The 14,547-nt window shown below is 33.4% G+C and overlaps 1 protein-coding gene across 1 annotated transcript; it reads right to left on the bottom strand.

The window, feature by feature from the left end:
• Positions 1-2,006: 2,006 nt before the first annotated feature.
• On the bottom strand, positions 2,007-13,848 carry LOC134253783 (zinc metalloproteinase nas-38-like). The gene is made up of 16 exons (XM_062736371.1): positions 13,410-13,848; positions 13,209-13,308; positions 10,399-10,507; positions 9,328-9,416; positions 9,108-9,225; positions 8,810-8,879; positions 7,816-8,019; positions 7,292-7,430; positions 6,850-6,969; positions 6,497-6,634; positions 6,058-6,207; positions 5,450-5,950; positions 4,408-4,557; positions 4,039-4,182; positions 3,731-3,883; positions 2,007-3,061 (listed from the first exon to the last, which is right to left on the bottom strand). The coding sequence occupies exons 1-16, from the start codon at positions 13,476-13,478 to the stop codon at positions 2,925-2,927; spliced, it is 2,391 nt and encodes a 796-aa protein (XP_062592355.1). The 5' UTR covers positions 13,479-13,848; the 3' UTR covers positions 2,007-2,924.
• Positions 13,849-14,547: the final 699 nt, after the last annotated feature.

Genomic DNA, 14,547 nt, shown 5'->3' with positions numbered 1-14,547 from the left:
CTATAATAGAAATTATAGGAAAGAAGGGGCATTTCTATAAGAGGTCTCTAGGAAAGGGTATTTTTCTATCATAGAGATTGTAAGAATGAAGGGGTATTTCTATTTTAGAGATTTTCAGGAAAGAAGGGGTATTTCTGTTCTAGATGTAACCAGGAAAAGAATGGTATTTTTATCATAGAGATTGTAGGAAAGATGGGACATTTTCATTGATCTATCAAACTCTATCTAAGAAAGGAGGGATATTTCTATGACAGACATTGTAGAAAAGACGAGGGTATTTCTATTAAAGAGATTGTAAGGAAGATGGGATACTTCTACCATAGGGATATGTAGGAAAAGAGGGGTATTACTAAAGGTATGTGAGAAAAGAGGGATTTTTTTCATAGAACATGGTGTGAAGAAGGGGAACTTCTATCATAAAAATTGAAGGAAAAGGATAAATTCTATAATAGAGATAGGTTTGAAAGGGGGGGGTTCTTTCATGGAGAAATAAAGAAGAAGGTGGATTTCTATCACAGATATTGAAATTTTTTTTATCATAGAGGTACATGTATGTTGGGGAGAGGATAGGCATTTCTTTCATAGATATTGTTGGAAAGTTGTATTTTTTATAGAGGTATGTGGGAAAGAAGGGATATTTCTATCTTAAAGGGGCATGGGCACAATTTCAGCTAAAATTTCAAAATCTATTTTTCTATTTTACAAATATATAACTATGGTCTTTCTAATGATGATCAAAAATTTGAATGCCAGTTGTCCAGATACAAGACAGATTTAGAGCTCCAAACCTTTGTTATGTAAACAAAGCTAGTGTCATGTTTTTGTTTACACAGGTTAATATACTAATATATGTTCGTTCAAAGTAGATAATTTAAAATAAAAGTTAATTTTAAATACGATTCGACAATTACTATTGATTTGCTGAACTTTATTTGTTATAAATATTTTCTATATGTAAACAAAAAACAAGGCACGAGCCTTGTTTACATTATGAAGAACTTTAAGTTTGTATTTTATTTGTTAATCAACAAATGATCTTCAAATTTTTGCAAATTTATTGTAAAAATATTAAGGAAAGAAGGGATTTTTCTGTTATAAAAGTATTTAGGAAAGAAGGGGGATTTCTATTATAAAAGTATTTAGGAAAGAAGGGAGATTTCTATTATAGAAATTGTTGAAAAGGAAGGGTTATTTAATCATAGAGGTTTGTTGGAAAGGCGCGTGGTTATATCATATAGGTATGCTGGAAAAGAGGGCTATTTCTTCCATGTAGGAAAGAAGGCATATTTCTAACGTAATGGTATGTGGGAGAGGAGGGACATTTCTTCACAGAGAATGTTGGAACAAAGTGAAAATTCTATTACAGATATATTAAGAAAGAAGATCCGGGTAATCCTATTTCAGAGGTATCTAGAAAAGAAAGGACGATCTTGTCCATGTAGGACTGAAGTAGTATTTCTATCCTAGCGATCGACTGAAGAAAACAAGGAGTGTCTTTATTTAAAGATTGTAGGAAAGAGATGGTATTTCCATCTTAGAGGAATATGGGAGAGGGGGGATTTCTAATGAGAGATTGAAGCAAAGAAGTTTTTCTATCATTGTTGTTTGCAGTAAAGGAGTATTGGAAAAGAGGGTTTTATAGGAATTTCTACCGTAGTATGATATGTAGTAAAAGAAAGGACATGTCTATCATAGAGGCATGTAGGAAAAGCAGGTAACTGCTATCAAGTGATTGTGGAAAAGAAGGGGTATTTCTATTATAGATATTGTGGGAAAGAATGTATATTTGAATATTTCTATTAAAAGGATATTGATATTAAGGGTACATGTATTTCTATCACAGAGATTGTAGGAAAGAAAGAGGGTATTTCAATCACAGAGATTGTTGGAAAGGAAAGGCATTTCTATCGAAGAGATAGTTGAAAAGACAAGGGTTTTCTATAATAAATGTATCTCTCTTTGCAGAGGAGTCTCTTTCTTTGAGAAGATTTACATTTCGGATGTTAAGGAGTAGGTGTTGAATGTCAGGAAAAACTATGAAAACCAAACAATTTAAATTTTATTTCAAGGATGAAGCTTTTTATAGAATTCATCAATTTATAAACTGAAAACATAATAGGTCATTTTACAATTAAAAAATAAACACATCAAGAACATACATTTATAAAAGCATGAAAGAATATCGATATATTTTATAGGATATAAAACATGTTATTACGAAAAATAAGTTAAATATGACAAATAAAGAATAGATACGAAAACACATGATTGTAGATACCTTGTACCTCAAGAAAATTCATATTCATCTCATTCTCACAAGAAAAAAGACCTTGCATACAAAAACAAGTGGCACAATTTTGCATACAACCCTAAAATATCAAGTATTATTATAAAAATGCAGAATGTGTGATGAGTTAACAATCTCATTTATTCTATGAAGTACGTCTTTACACATTCAAATCATAGAGATTTTTCGTTGGGCTTCTGACAATCATACAAGTTTACATGTAGCATACAGTGTATAAGTTTTACTTCAACATATAAAACATTACGAATTTGACATGATATAACACAAGGAGAGCTGATCAAGGAATATTCCTGTGTGGGAGTTGGGTTTGGTAGATGTCCATTTTCGAAAAACACAATTAAAACCCAAATACTCTCTAGTCAAACAAGGAAGGAAGAAACATAACTTTGAAGGTGGGCTTTCAGATGCCTTTTCTAAGGTCATAAAGGGATCAGTATTAAATTCTCCAAGAGAATGAGAGGGGGGGGGGTCTAAACTCATATTCAAACTAACTTACTGCACATAGAATACTTTGTATTACTGAAGATAGTGGGGTGTTCGCCCAAAAAACCTTAATTATTTATCATTAGATATTCTGTTAATAAGATATTAATCCTCCAAAACATTCTGCGTGTCTCTACGCTGCTGGAGTACAGACCCTGCACGCTGCCTTGCAGTAGTTGAGCATGTAAGAGGGATTTCTTACACAGTGTCCGTGGCGGGACCAGGTCAGGCAATACTTATTGGTGTTCCTGCAGTTAGGATCACCTGTCCCTGAGGAAAAAAAGTACAGACGGTAAGAAACACAGAGAAGAAACAAATATACTGAATGGTAAGGAAACGCTCCTTTTTTGTAATATGATCAAAGGACTTTTGAGGTCGAATAAAGTTTGTTTTCTCCACATATTTTATGTTAGAACCAGAAACTGTACTTCATATGAATTTAATTTAATTCAATCTAATGTGTCCTTATTCAGTGTATTGCGCAAAATTTAATTAAAAAATTTGGAAATTTTATGAAAGCAAAATTCGAAAAAAAGCAATTCAAAATTCCGAAATTGAAATGCAGCGGTATTATTTATATTGGATATGAAAAAAAAGTTCGTACATGTAAGACAAAAGTTGAAAAGGTGACTGTATATGTCAAAGCTTCATCGCATAAAGCATGTTCATATCAAAGCAATTAATGTTTTATCATTTATATTTATATGTAATATTATTATGTAACTTGGTCATTTATATAACTGTTTAAAAAAAAATTAATTATATTGTTATAAAAAAAGAGAGAATGTTTAAATTGTACATTTATGTATGTTGAAATGCCCCCCGGGGCCCTTGATTGGTAAATAAAATATCTTGTATCTTGTATAGGGGGTGTAGTTAGACAACTTACTGACTGATTTGTCCCTCAGTATGGAACACAGGCATAAATAAACTACTTACTGACTGGGTCATCCCTCTTTACGGGACACAAACCACAGGTCTGCTTACAATGCTTCTCCATCCAAGTCCTGTGAAGTCTACAGAATTTCCACTTCGTCTCAAAAGTCTGACACTTGGCATTGGAATAGTCGTTCTTACAGGTACCTGCTCTGTCTGAATTATAATAACACAGGAAAGTTAACGAATTAGCATCACAATTTGAAGACCAAGAAGATATACCCGGTAAGCCTTGTAAATTAAGTTGAAGAAGTTTAGAATCAAGACATGCCTATGTTTAATATTATTTCAGTTCTTTTTAAGGTGGATACCTGTCGTCTTTGTTATTATTGTTTTATCTACTGATTGTCCAGTTCCTGCTCTGCTGATGGTAAAAAATCGAAAGGTGTACGTCGTTTTAGGCTTTAGATTGAAGTACTCTACAACTATGCTCCGAGGCTTACCATTGGTAAATTCTGGAAAACAAAATATCTTCTTATTTTAAATTTGATTAGACTTTTTTATGCATATGTTTTACCTTGAATAAATATGAAAAAGTTGTAGATCAGTAGAAAAGTCTTTATGTTATTTTTCCATAACTGCTGTAGTTTGGTTGTTTTCAGTTTTGATCTGTTCTGAATTCATATTCAAAATTTCCACACTGATTCTTCTTAAAAGAGTAAAGCTGTTTCCCATCATACCTATAGGGTAACTTCTCTGTTTTAGGTCTCTTTGGAATGGCTTCACTTTAAGATGTGTTGGTGTTGATCCGTCCTGAGGAAACGTGACCTTGAAGTCTACAGATTCCGATGTAACTAGTCTCACTGAGACTACTGGAGCAGATGGCAGAACTACAACATATACCCACAGGTAGGGCAAAAAATAAATAACAATATATACACACACAATGGAAAACACAATTCAGCAAACAATATACGATAAAGAACACAACTTCGGCAACTCACATACGTAAAAGAAATATTACTATTTAAAATAATATAAGTATACCCAAACACTCAACTACATTATATAGGTACCAACATGTTACATAAAATAAACCTCAATAAACCCCAGAACCAATAACGTTAAAGGAAATGCATGCGAAAAGCACGTTAGAGAAAACACAAATTTATTATACCCATACATGTACATCAAAACACATCTAATACATTACAGAAAACTGGAGCAGAAAGCACCAAGGCAGATAATCTTGAAGGTGCAACAAGTACTTTTACTGTATACCGGTACCTTTTAGGAACGGTTGCAATAAACCTATGATGTATATACAGGTATAATATGACAACATAGCAGTAGGTATAACAGGTGAAGCACAAATAATTTAGAAGCATAAGTACAGAAGGCATAAATAAAAAAAATACAGTTTACAGGGAAAATTTTGCCCCCATTTTATTTTCGTCTCCTTCGCCCTACCTTATTTGGCGAATTTAAAACGGGACAAACTCAAACAATACGGTATAATTTCTTAAACAAAAGTATGACTGGGCGAATTTTAAACGGGACAGACCTATCTGCAAGTGAGAAAGGGTGAAAATAAAACGGGGCGAAAATAACCCTGTGTGCAGTACATATCTCGTACGCTTGAGTAAACACATAAAGTAAGTAAACTGTGCCACTAATCTAACACTGGCATCTCGCTAACATTTAAATACGTATATTTAAATAAAAAATGGGAAACTAGATAGCATCAATACAATTTCTTACTGTAAATTATCATTATGTTACCTGCTCTTTCTGTTGTGGTCCTTGGAGATAAAGTAGTTGTTTGATGCCTAGTTGTAATAGGAGGTCTGGTGGTAGTAACTGGTTTTCTTCTGGTGGTCATGGTAACAGTGGTTCTGGTGGTTGTGGTGGTAGGTGGAAGCGTACTTGTAATGCTTGTGGTGTTAGGAAGGAGCACGCCTGTGGTGGTTTGTGGGAGAAATGTTGGGGTAGATGGGAGTACAGTTGTGGTGTTAAGTGGGGGTTTAGTTGTAGTGGCTTTTGGGAGGAAAGTCGTTGTGGTAGGTGGAAGGGTACCTGTGGTAAAAGGTGGAAGTGTTGTAGCTGTTGGAATGATCTGAGATGTAGTTGTTGGTGGTGGACTTTGTGTGGTGGTTCTATCTTCAGGACACAGACGACATGACTTTCGACAGTTCTTTTCCATCCATTGCGGATTTGCTCCACACTCACCTTTCACTGCCCAATCGTTACATTTCCTATCTGGTTGTCTGTTTGAACACCCAGCTAAAGAAGAGACAAGGAAGATATATGAATAATCATGCCATAAAAGTCAAGAGTCAAAATCTAACGGTTAACTTTGTTCAGAGTTCATGACGTCATACTGTACTTACTCCCTGGTGGGTCTATATCATTGTCACAAACGCCACACGTCTTCTTACAGTTCTGTGCCATCCATCTTTCATTTGATACACAATCTCCTATTGCTTTCCAACCTTTACAAGTGCCCTCAGGGTATGCATCCACACACCGATCCCCGACAACTAAAAAATCGTCGAAAGTATCTGTTTATTCTCAACAAAACATGGTCTTGAAGAAATTCGAATTCTTAAGTAACTTTTATTGCTTGTATTTAGCTATGAGTGGAAAAAGGCAGGGAACAGGGGGACTTTCCTGTAAGGATAAAGAATAAACTTTTAAAATGATTCCTTGAAACGAAAGAAAAACTTTGATCTTAGAATAAGTTTAACATGATCATTCAATATATACTAGTGCATGTTTTTATGTACACATGCAAGTATACATAAATAAACTTTTTAACAAAATCTTTACCTTTGTCTGCCGCGAGGGCATCACTACAGATTCCACACGCACGCGCACAGTTTGGTTTCATATATCTGGGATTCCTTTCACATTCGCCCTGTTTCGCCCAAACATTACATGACCAGTCTTTATCCTTATTCCTACAAACTTTAAAAAGATTTTTTCTATGTAAAAGATTATTTTTTGAGTGGAACTTAGGATTTGCTGAATCAGGTTTACTCACCATAAACAAATAAAGTGAGGATAGTATCGTTTAAAAAAAATACATCTAGGCATCGTTTCATGTCTTTTTTTCTCTACAGTACAAGAATTTTTACTTACATTGGTTACCAAATTAATTAATAAAATACTTTTGAACTTACACTGAAACTGTGGTTCTTTTCCAATTTCACAGTCAGATGTTCCATCAGGGCACGAGCACCGACAGTTCTGATCTACAAATCCACCATTTCCACATCGTATATTCCTACTACAGTGTCTGTCTGTACAATGTAACACATTAATCAACATACTGAAAGTACTGACAGTTTACCAGTGCCAAAACTTTTTGACTTTGCAAAGCTACTATAGTTTGCTTAAAAGGTGTACATTGGGATGACAATATATTTATAGTAACATTTCTTTTGAAATCCATAAGCGTTAATTAAATTAAAGCTTTTTACGAATGAACAGAGGAAAGATAACTATAGCTCTTTTTTATTCAAATTTTTGCGCTCAAAATCTTTTTTTCTATTTGTTTTTTAAAATTTTGATCCGAATAAACAAAGTAAAATGAAAACATTAATTACAGATTTAGTGACTTACTACAGTAATACATGTTGTTTACAGTTGCAATATCTGTGAAGGAAAGTTCTTTAGAATATACACGCCCTATTTCTGGTTCCTGAGCTTTGTACTGGGGTTGTGCTTCTATTGTTTTTGATCGTCCATCATAAGAAAATGCCTAAGAACACGTTACTGAAGGTTAACGAACAGTTTTAACATTCGATGCGTCAGACATATGAATTCAATCCACATCTATATGTATTTGATTCCTGTTCTATATTATAAATTCTTACATTTTCCAACATCAAATTTTATAAGAATGGTGCATGAACTTACTCATTCTTACAACATAACGAGTCCTGAGACAACATTTTACCATGAGACCTCTGTTTATCTTTCATTTTTTCGGGGAGAAGCACAAAATTGACTCAGGACTCCTGACGTTGTGATGATGATATTTTAACAATGATTTTCTTATTACCTAAACTGTCTCGCCTTCACTGTTACTTTTTTAACAATGATTTTCTTATTACCTAAACTGTCTCGCCTTCACTGTTACTTACCGTAGTTCCATAATGCATGACAGAAGAGAACTCGTAAGAAATATTGAAGTTATTTATTTGGCGATTGGGGTATTTATTGAACCACTGTCGTAGACTAGGCTGTACATTGTTGTAGTTGATTTGAATAAATTGGTCTCTAATTGGTCGCTGGTGTTCATGAACCAAACCAACAGCGTGACCGATTTCATGGAGGTATAGTCCTTTCTGCAACAGTCAAAAACTACAGACGTAGTAATGGTGTGCTCTCATGCCGAACATTATATTTGATCATAGTCTACCAAAAGAAAATTACATAACCAGAAAAAGATTTTGCATTCAAAAGCACATCAAAAATTAAAACAAATTCATATTGTATTAACAATCATCTGGGGGACGAGCGTTCAGGAGTTAGATAAAATTACGATTTATTTGACAAGTAAATTGGTTACAAAAAACACGGCTTCTCTATACAATATTTCGAACCTTTCACGCTAATGCATACAACGATTTTTTTATAGGTTGTTTTCAAAACATACCATTGGTACTAGTATTTAAAGGTGCATAGACACAGATTTGAAGTTGGCATTTTCTGTAGAATATCAAGACATATATTGTAATAGCATTTCACACGAAAATACATAAAAAATCTTATTTCATCTGAATGATATTGAAACTTTAAATTTTTGGATGGGTTTGACTGACACATCCCTGCACTTTCACAAATTTTAATTTTATTCTTAATACTTAAGAAAAATGGCAGTCTTGCACCTTTAATCAACAATGATTTACATTGATCATGCGAGGTCGCTTTTTCTTAGCGTCGACTGTTGAATCTGTCGGTAAATTGGTGGTGTGTAAACTGTACACAACGTTAGTTCTTTTTCATTAACCATTAAAAGAGGGGAATTTTTTTTCTGACAACAAAGAAATCATTGCACATTGATTCAATTAAAATCAGATGGAAGGGAGGCATATGGTTTTCAGATTACACAACTTAATTTAATTTTTAACTTACATATCTGCATCCATTCCTGTCTAAATTTAATGGTTGCCCACCGCCGACCATACCTAATTGAGAGTTACACCTATAAAAAGGTAGAAAACATTGACAATTAAAATACTTTATTTGTTGAAATGTTTTAAAATGTTTGTTTTCAAGTGCCATGATGACCAACAAGGCTCTGCACTATAGATGCAGAAGAAATAGGAAATATCTTTGTCTTCTGAATGTACCGGTGTTGTAACGTTACACGAGTGAATTTTTTTTTAGATACCTGTGTATGCATGTTGTTAAATGTAAATTTTATACATACCCGAAATCGTCTTGGAAGACAACGTAGTTATATTCGTTTTGTCTCTTTTTAAATCTAAGGCACGAATATTTCTCCCATTCTCTCATCGCTACTCTTATCATGTATCTGTCTGTATTACCTATTGACCAGAAGCAACAACAAAAAATTATAGGAGAAATCTACAGCCTACAAACAATGAAACTCATAATGAAATATGAAAATGTCACATTTTACCACTTACTATATGCCCATCGTTTGAATACATAGGGTACTTCGCCATTTGGCCACCGTAGAACTCCGGATCTCACGGCCTTCCTCTTCGGTCTTTCTCTATCATTGATCCAACAAGTGAAAATTGTAAGTTTATTATTATTTTCAAGTGTAATCATGGTCAATATCTTTGTAGATAACCCTTTTTCTCCTTCCATGTCTAGCTTTTGTTTTTCTAACTTTTGAGAATGGGATGAATGGGATACAGTATCTTTTAGCTTAGCGATATATATGTCTTTTGCTGCTCACACATTTGAACGAAGAGTCTGAAGTTTATCTATGAGTATAATATTGTTCAATGGGAAAAAAAAACATGTTCCTGTTTCCTTACCTTGTTGTGAGTATACGATGATGTGTTGTTCAAATTATCTAAATATCCAGTTCCGTATTTCATACCATTGTGGTAATCATTAGATTCTTATATTATTCACTAGTGTACCTTAGTTCTTGCTTTTTCCTTATCTATAAGGTGAACATAATTTCTGAGGGGCATCTAGTTCTTTTTATGTACTTTTGCTTTGAGTAAGATTTGATCAATATTGTTCACCAACAGTACCTCCCTAGTGTGGCAAAAGTCCAACTCTTTATGGCATTGTACACCAGTGGGGAGATACATATTTAAAGATTTGGTTTAACAAACCTTTGTAATAGTATAAAATTTATATTGTTCATGCCTTCATCTATTTTTTTTTTATACCTTTGAGGTCGGCATGGAATTGTATTTACTTCACTAGTGAGGTAAATTTCTAGTTCGATCTTTTTATACGTTTGTGGTGATTATGAGTTTCTATATAGTTCACTCGTGAGGTACATCTCTAGTTTTACCTTTTCATACCTTTTTGTGAGTATAAAATTCTATATTGTTAACCAGAGGTACATGTTTATTAGCTCTGCCTTTCCGTACCTTTCTGGTGAGTATAGGATTATATATTGTTCACTTGTGAGGTACTTGTCTAATTCTATCTTTTCATACGTTTGTAGTGATTATAAGATTCTATATTGTTCACTATTGAGGTACATGTCTAGCTCTGTCTTTTCCTACCTTTGTGGTGAATATAGGATTTCATATTGTTCTCTGGTAAGGTACATGTCTAATTCTGCTAGCACTTTGGAGCCAGGAGTCACAATTTTATTGCTGATATTTACATAACCTGAATAATTAAAAAATATGCTAATCTGTTCAATTCTGAATCAATAAATTTTAGTTTCTGTCTAATATAGTTATATTTTTCACCGAAGTATTCAATTCTTTAAATTGTATTTTTATCCTGTTTAATAAAAGTAAAACATGCTTTTAAAAAAAAAAATACTAGGCTGGTTTACGGTAATATCAAAGAATATTTTTTTTTCATTTCCCGCTTAAAAGCAAATAATTTGAAATAATAATTGTAAATAATTAATCATTGAATAACCTTATAGATGATTGTCTTACAATATATATACAGGGGGTATGCTTGTAGTGGAATGAGAACTAATGTTACAGAGACAGCGAGAATAATATCAACAAGGAACACCCCTGTAGGCTTACTTCCTATCTGTAGCGGCAGGAATTACACGCTAATTGTAGCAGTTTTTTTTTAAAGTTCAATAGGTGTTTAATTACTATCTTTTAGCCTCGACACCTTCACTGATGTATGTAAAAGAATTCTGAAAATTCGACATTTTTAGGCCATTATCGTCCTTTTTTCACTGCGAACACAGCTGTTTTGTGTTCGAAAAAGTGTTCCATTTGATTAAACTTCGAACTAAAAAGCGGTCAGGAGGAGGGAGTTTATAACCTTCAGAGAAATACAATACGTAAAGAGAAAACGCAACGTACCCATTCAAACATTTTCATATTCGATGTTTACGTTTCAATGCTTTCCCACTTTAAAAACATTAGAAAAAGAAAACAGTATTAACAAAGAATTATTCTGTAAAATATGAAAAGACATTTGAAAAACAACAAATCACTTTTGACGCATTTTCAATAAAAAATGGATATTTCCATTCTTATGTCGATATGATATATTCCAATGAGCTTGAGATAAAAGATTCCACAGAGTCCGACACATCTGTTTCATATCTGGATATTTTACTTGAAAAAAAGTAAATGGTAGTCTAACAACCAAGCTTTATGATAAACGTGATGACTGTGGTGACTAACTTTTCAATCGTCAACTTTCCTTACTTTTACAGCAATATACCTTCATCACCTGTAATATACTAGGTTTATATCTCTTAGTTGATTCGACACAAGAGCATGATCTACCTATGAACAATTTCTAAAACGAGGTAAATTATTGACAAACAAGTTCAGATAAGACAAGAATATCAGCAGTCTCGTTTAAAGTCATCATTTCGTAAGTTCTATGGTACAATGACCTTGTAAAAAGAAATTATCATTGATTCAAATGCTGATTGACGTTTTTCATACTAGTTGTTAGGCCATTATTTACACATTGCATTGTCGACAGATTTTTTCGTTATTTCCCGGTCATGACAAGGAGCACACGGCTGGTGTGACCGGTTGGCGGGGGATGCTCACGTCTCCATTGCAACTGATCCAACATCTGATGTTTAGAGGACTGTGTTTGCTCTTTGTATTGTTTAATGGACTTTTCAGCTTGAATACTGTTCGTTATCTCCATATAAATACTAGTATTTCATTTTAATAAATGGTCTTTTATTTTTCATTTTAATAAATGGTCTTTTATCAAATTCCAAAAGAACTACTAAACAAACTTTAAAACTTTACTGAACGTGTACGTTTATTAAATATTATGCAAATTACATTATTGGTAAAAGATAGGAAGTGATGTCGACCTGAATTTCTTTATGTTTTTTAAAGCCATCATCATTTGCCATATGAACCCTATAGTTGTATTTGTATTACTGTCTGTCTGAAAATTGTAGATGGGGGTTCATTACATTATGTAGGTGTTCCCCGCCATCATTTTGTTGCGTTGAGCGTTGACAGTACAATACTTTTATCTTTGTATCCTGGAGGTAATGGTGCTATCAATTCTGTTACGGTTTCCTTACAACTAATCTTTTTTAAATTAACGTTCCTGTAACCTATAACCGAGTTTGACACCGCTTACTCATCATATGTCGTTTTTGTGTTTCTTTTTCATAGCTGATAAATCGTAGCATAATTTTTGTTGCTTTTTTTCAATTCCATGCTCTGGTAAAATAAAATAAGAAAATCACATCAAAGGGAAGAACGCTTTGAAACAATTCCCAATCCAGAAAATTTTAATATCAAACTCAAATCTAAGGGTAAACGTTGAACTACTCGTTTAAATAAGTCAGACTAATTTTGTGATTAAAGTTTTGGATATGGTTTATTTGAAAGAAAAAATAACACTTATTATGAGATTGATTAAATATACATCTTATTTCTAGGTACGATAATATTAAGAACTCTGGTCAAAATTAAACGTTTTCATTTTGCGTAAGAACATCACTGTAAACTATAAAGGGTTACGTACGCATATGTATGAAAATATTTTTTCAATGTTGGTAAAAAAAAAACTAAATTATAAGAGAAATTATACAAAGATGTAATGTATGATTAAAAGTGCTTTTAGTAATTGACAAGTAGTAAACGAGGATGAGTATAGATTTATTTCGTTGGTTTAAAAATCTGGCCAGTGGAAACTGTTCGTGCATTAAAATTTGATAAGCAATAAGAATTGTTAGAAAATGTTATCGACCATTAATCAATTTCAATATTTATTATCTGTTAACAACTTTTTTCACTTTAATTTCAGGGTGTATACAGGCAACTTCGCCGCATATGATCCTCATATGACAGGCCATACATTTGTGGATCATATGTGGCGAAATTGCCTATGTTCATGGGCCTACCTTCTATTCCTCCCATGGAACTCGCGATGAGTTGGTCAATGGTGGCACCTACGGGTGGCAAGTGCCTGTCTCGCTGGGCTGCAGCCTTAAGGGTGAAACTCTAGAAAAATTGACACGATTTCAAATAAAACCCAAAAAGGACAAAAATAACACAGAAATATCACAATAAGTAATACAAAACACAATTTTTGGAAACAGTACCAAAATAGAGATCACGTAGAAGATATTGGCCTTCATCGTACAATGTATAAATGACTCGGTGCAAGACATTGCTGTGTTTTATAATGTGTGAGTAAGGGGTCTGCCTGTTTCAGCGTTAGTGGTGCGGAACGAACAAAGTGTATTTCTGATCAAACTGCCATTAACAGACCTTCCCGACCCGCATGTGCGCAAAGATTCATGTTTTTACTCAATTATGATAAAAGTGCAGATATTTTTTTAATCAGTAGCTGTTACTAACTATTCTGAAGCCTAATGTGCAATCAGAATCTATAATTTGTTTACGGAATGTTGTTTATTTCCAGAAGTCCAAGGTGTGTTGTGAACTTTCTGACACTCTTTAAGTAAACCATGCCGTGACCAGAGTTTCTATCTTATCAACAATGATGATGACGCTGACGGCTCATTTCAGTTGATGCCAGATTCTTGACAAAACCGACCAAGGGGCTATCCACACATGACTCAGTGTGCTGCTGAATCATTTTGTAATGCGTCTTAATTTCATCCAAACTTAATTTGAAATGTCATTTTAAAAAGCTATTTGCAGAGACACTGACCGGGAGAAGAAAAGATCAGAACTCGTCGAAAATAAAGTTTGAACTGGTAAATAAAAACACACCAAAAGTGCCCTCTCTATTACATGTACATGTATACATGGTATATGAAACTATTAATATCTTAATATCTATACTAACACTGAGACACATACTTAAAGAAAAGACTACAGTTATAGAATTTTTTTTCATTTAATAAACAGCAATCTCAAAAATCAGAGAAGAATACGAAATAATTAAGGGTCATAAACAGAAAAAAATACAGACTCCCTGAAAACACCAGAAGTGTGATCAGGTACAAAGAAAAAGTAAGCATACTTGCCTTGTCGACAGGTCGCACCCACTCTATGTTTATTAGGTAAATAGATCACAGTTAGTTTTATAGTTTTAGATGGTTATAAATTACTATAGTTAGGAAATTACATGTATCCAAATATGATAGAGGGCACGGGAAGAGTTTTCTTCTTCTACCAGACAGACAAACAAAGGTCTATTGAAATATGTAAATAAGAAACATTCTTCAAGCTCAAAAATCTATTAAACAATACAAATCAAATGCAGAGCAA

The sequence above is a fragment of the Saccostrea cucullata genome, unplaced genomic scaffold, assembly GCF_032062105.1.
Source record: "Saccostrea cucullata isolate Sc308-1 unplaced genomic scaffold, CSIRO_AGI_Scuc_v1 ctg112, whole genome shotgun sequence".
NCBI lineage: Eukaryota > Metazoa > Mollusca > Bivalvia > Ostreida > Ostreidae > Saccostrea > Saccostrea cuccullata.
Note: the sequence above shows the minus strand (reverse complement) of the source record. Positions and strands in the feature narration are given on the sequence as shown.

What these genes read in the sequence shown, in the direction of transcription:
- LOC134253783 (XM_062736371.1), bottom strand. Translation starts at nt 13,478, where the DNA reads ATGTCTTGCACCGAGTCATTTATACATTGTACGATGAAGGCCAATATC. An exon ending in TCTACGTGATCTCTATTTTG is followed by an intron (nt 13,309 to 13,409) that starts GTACTGTTTCCA and finishes CAATTTTTCTAG; the next exon opens with AGTTTCACCCTTAAGGCTGC. An exon ending in TCATGCATTATGGAACTACG is followed by an intron (nt 7,431 to 7,815) that starts GTAAGTAACAGT and finishes ACGTGTTCTTAG; the next exon opens with GCATTTTCTTATGATGGACG.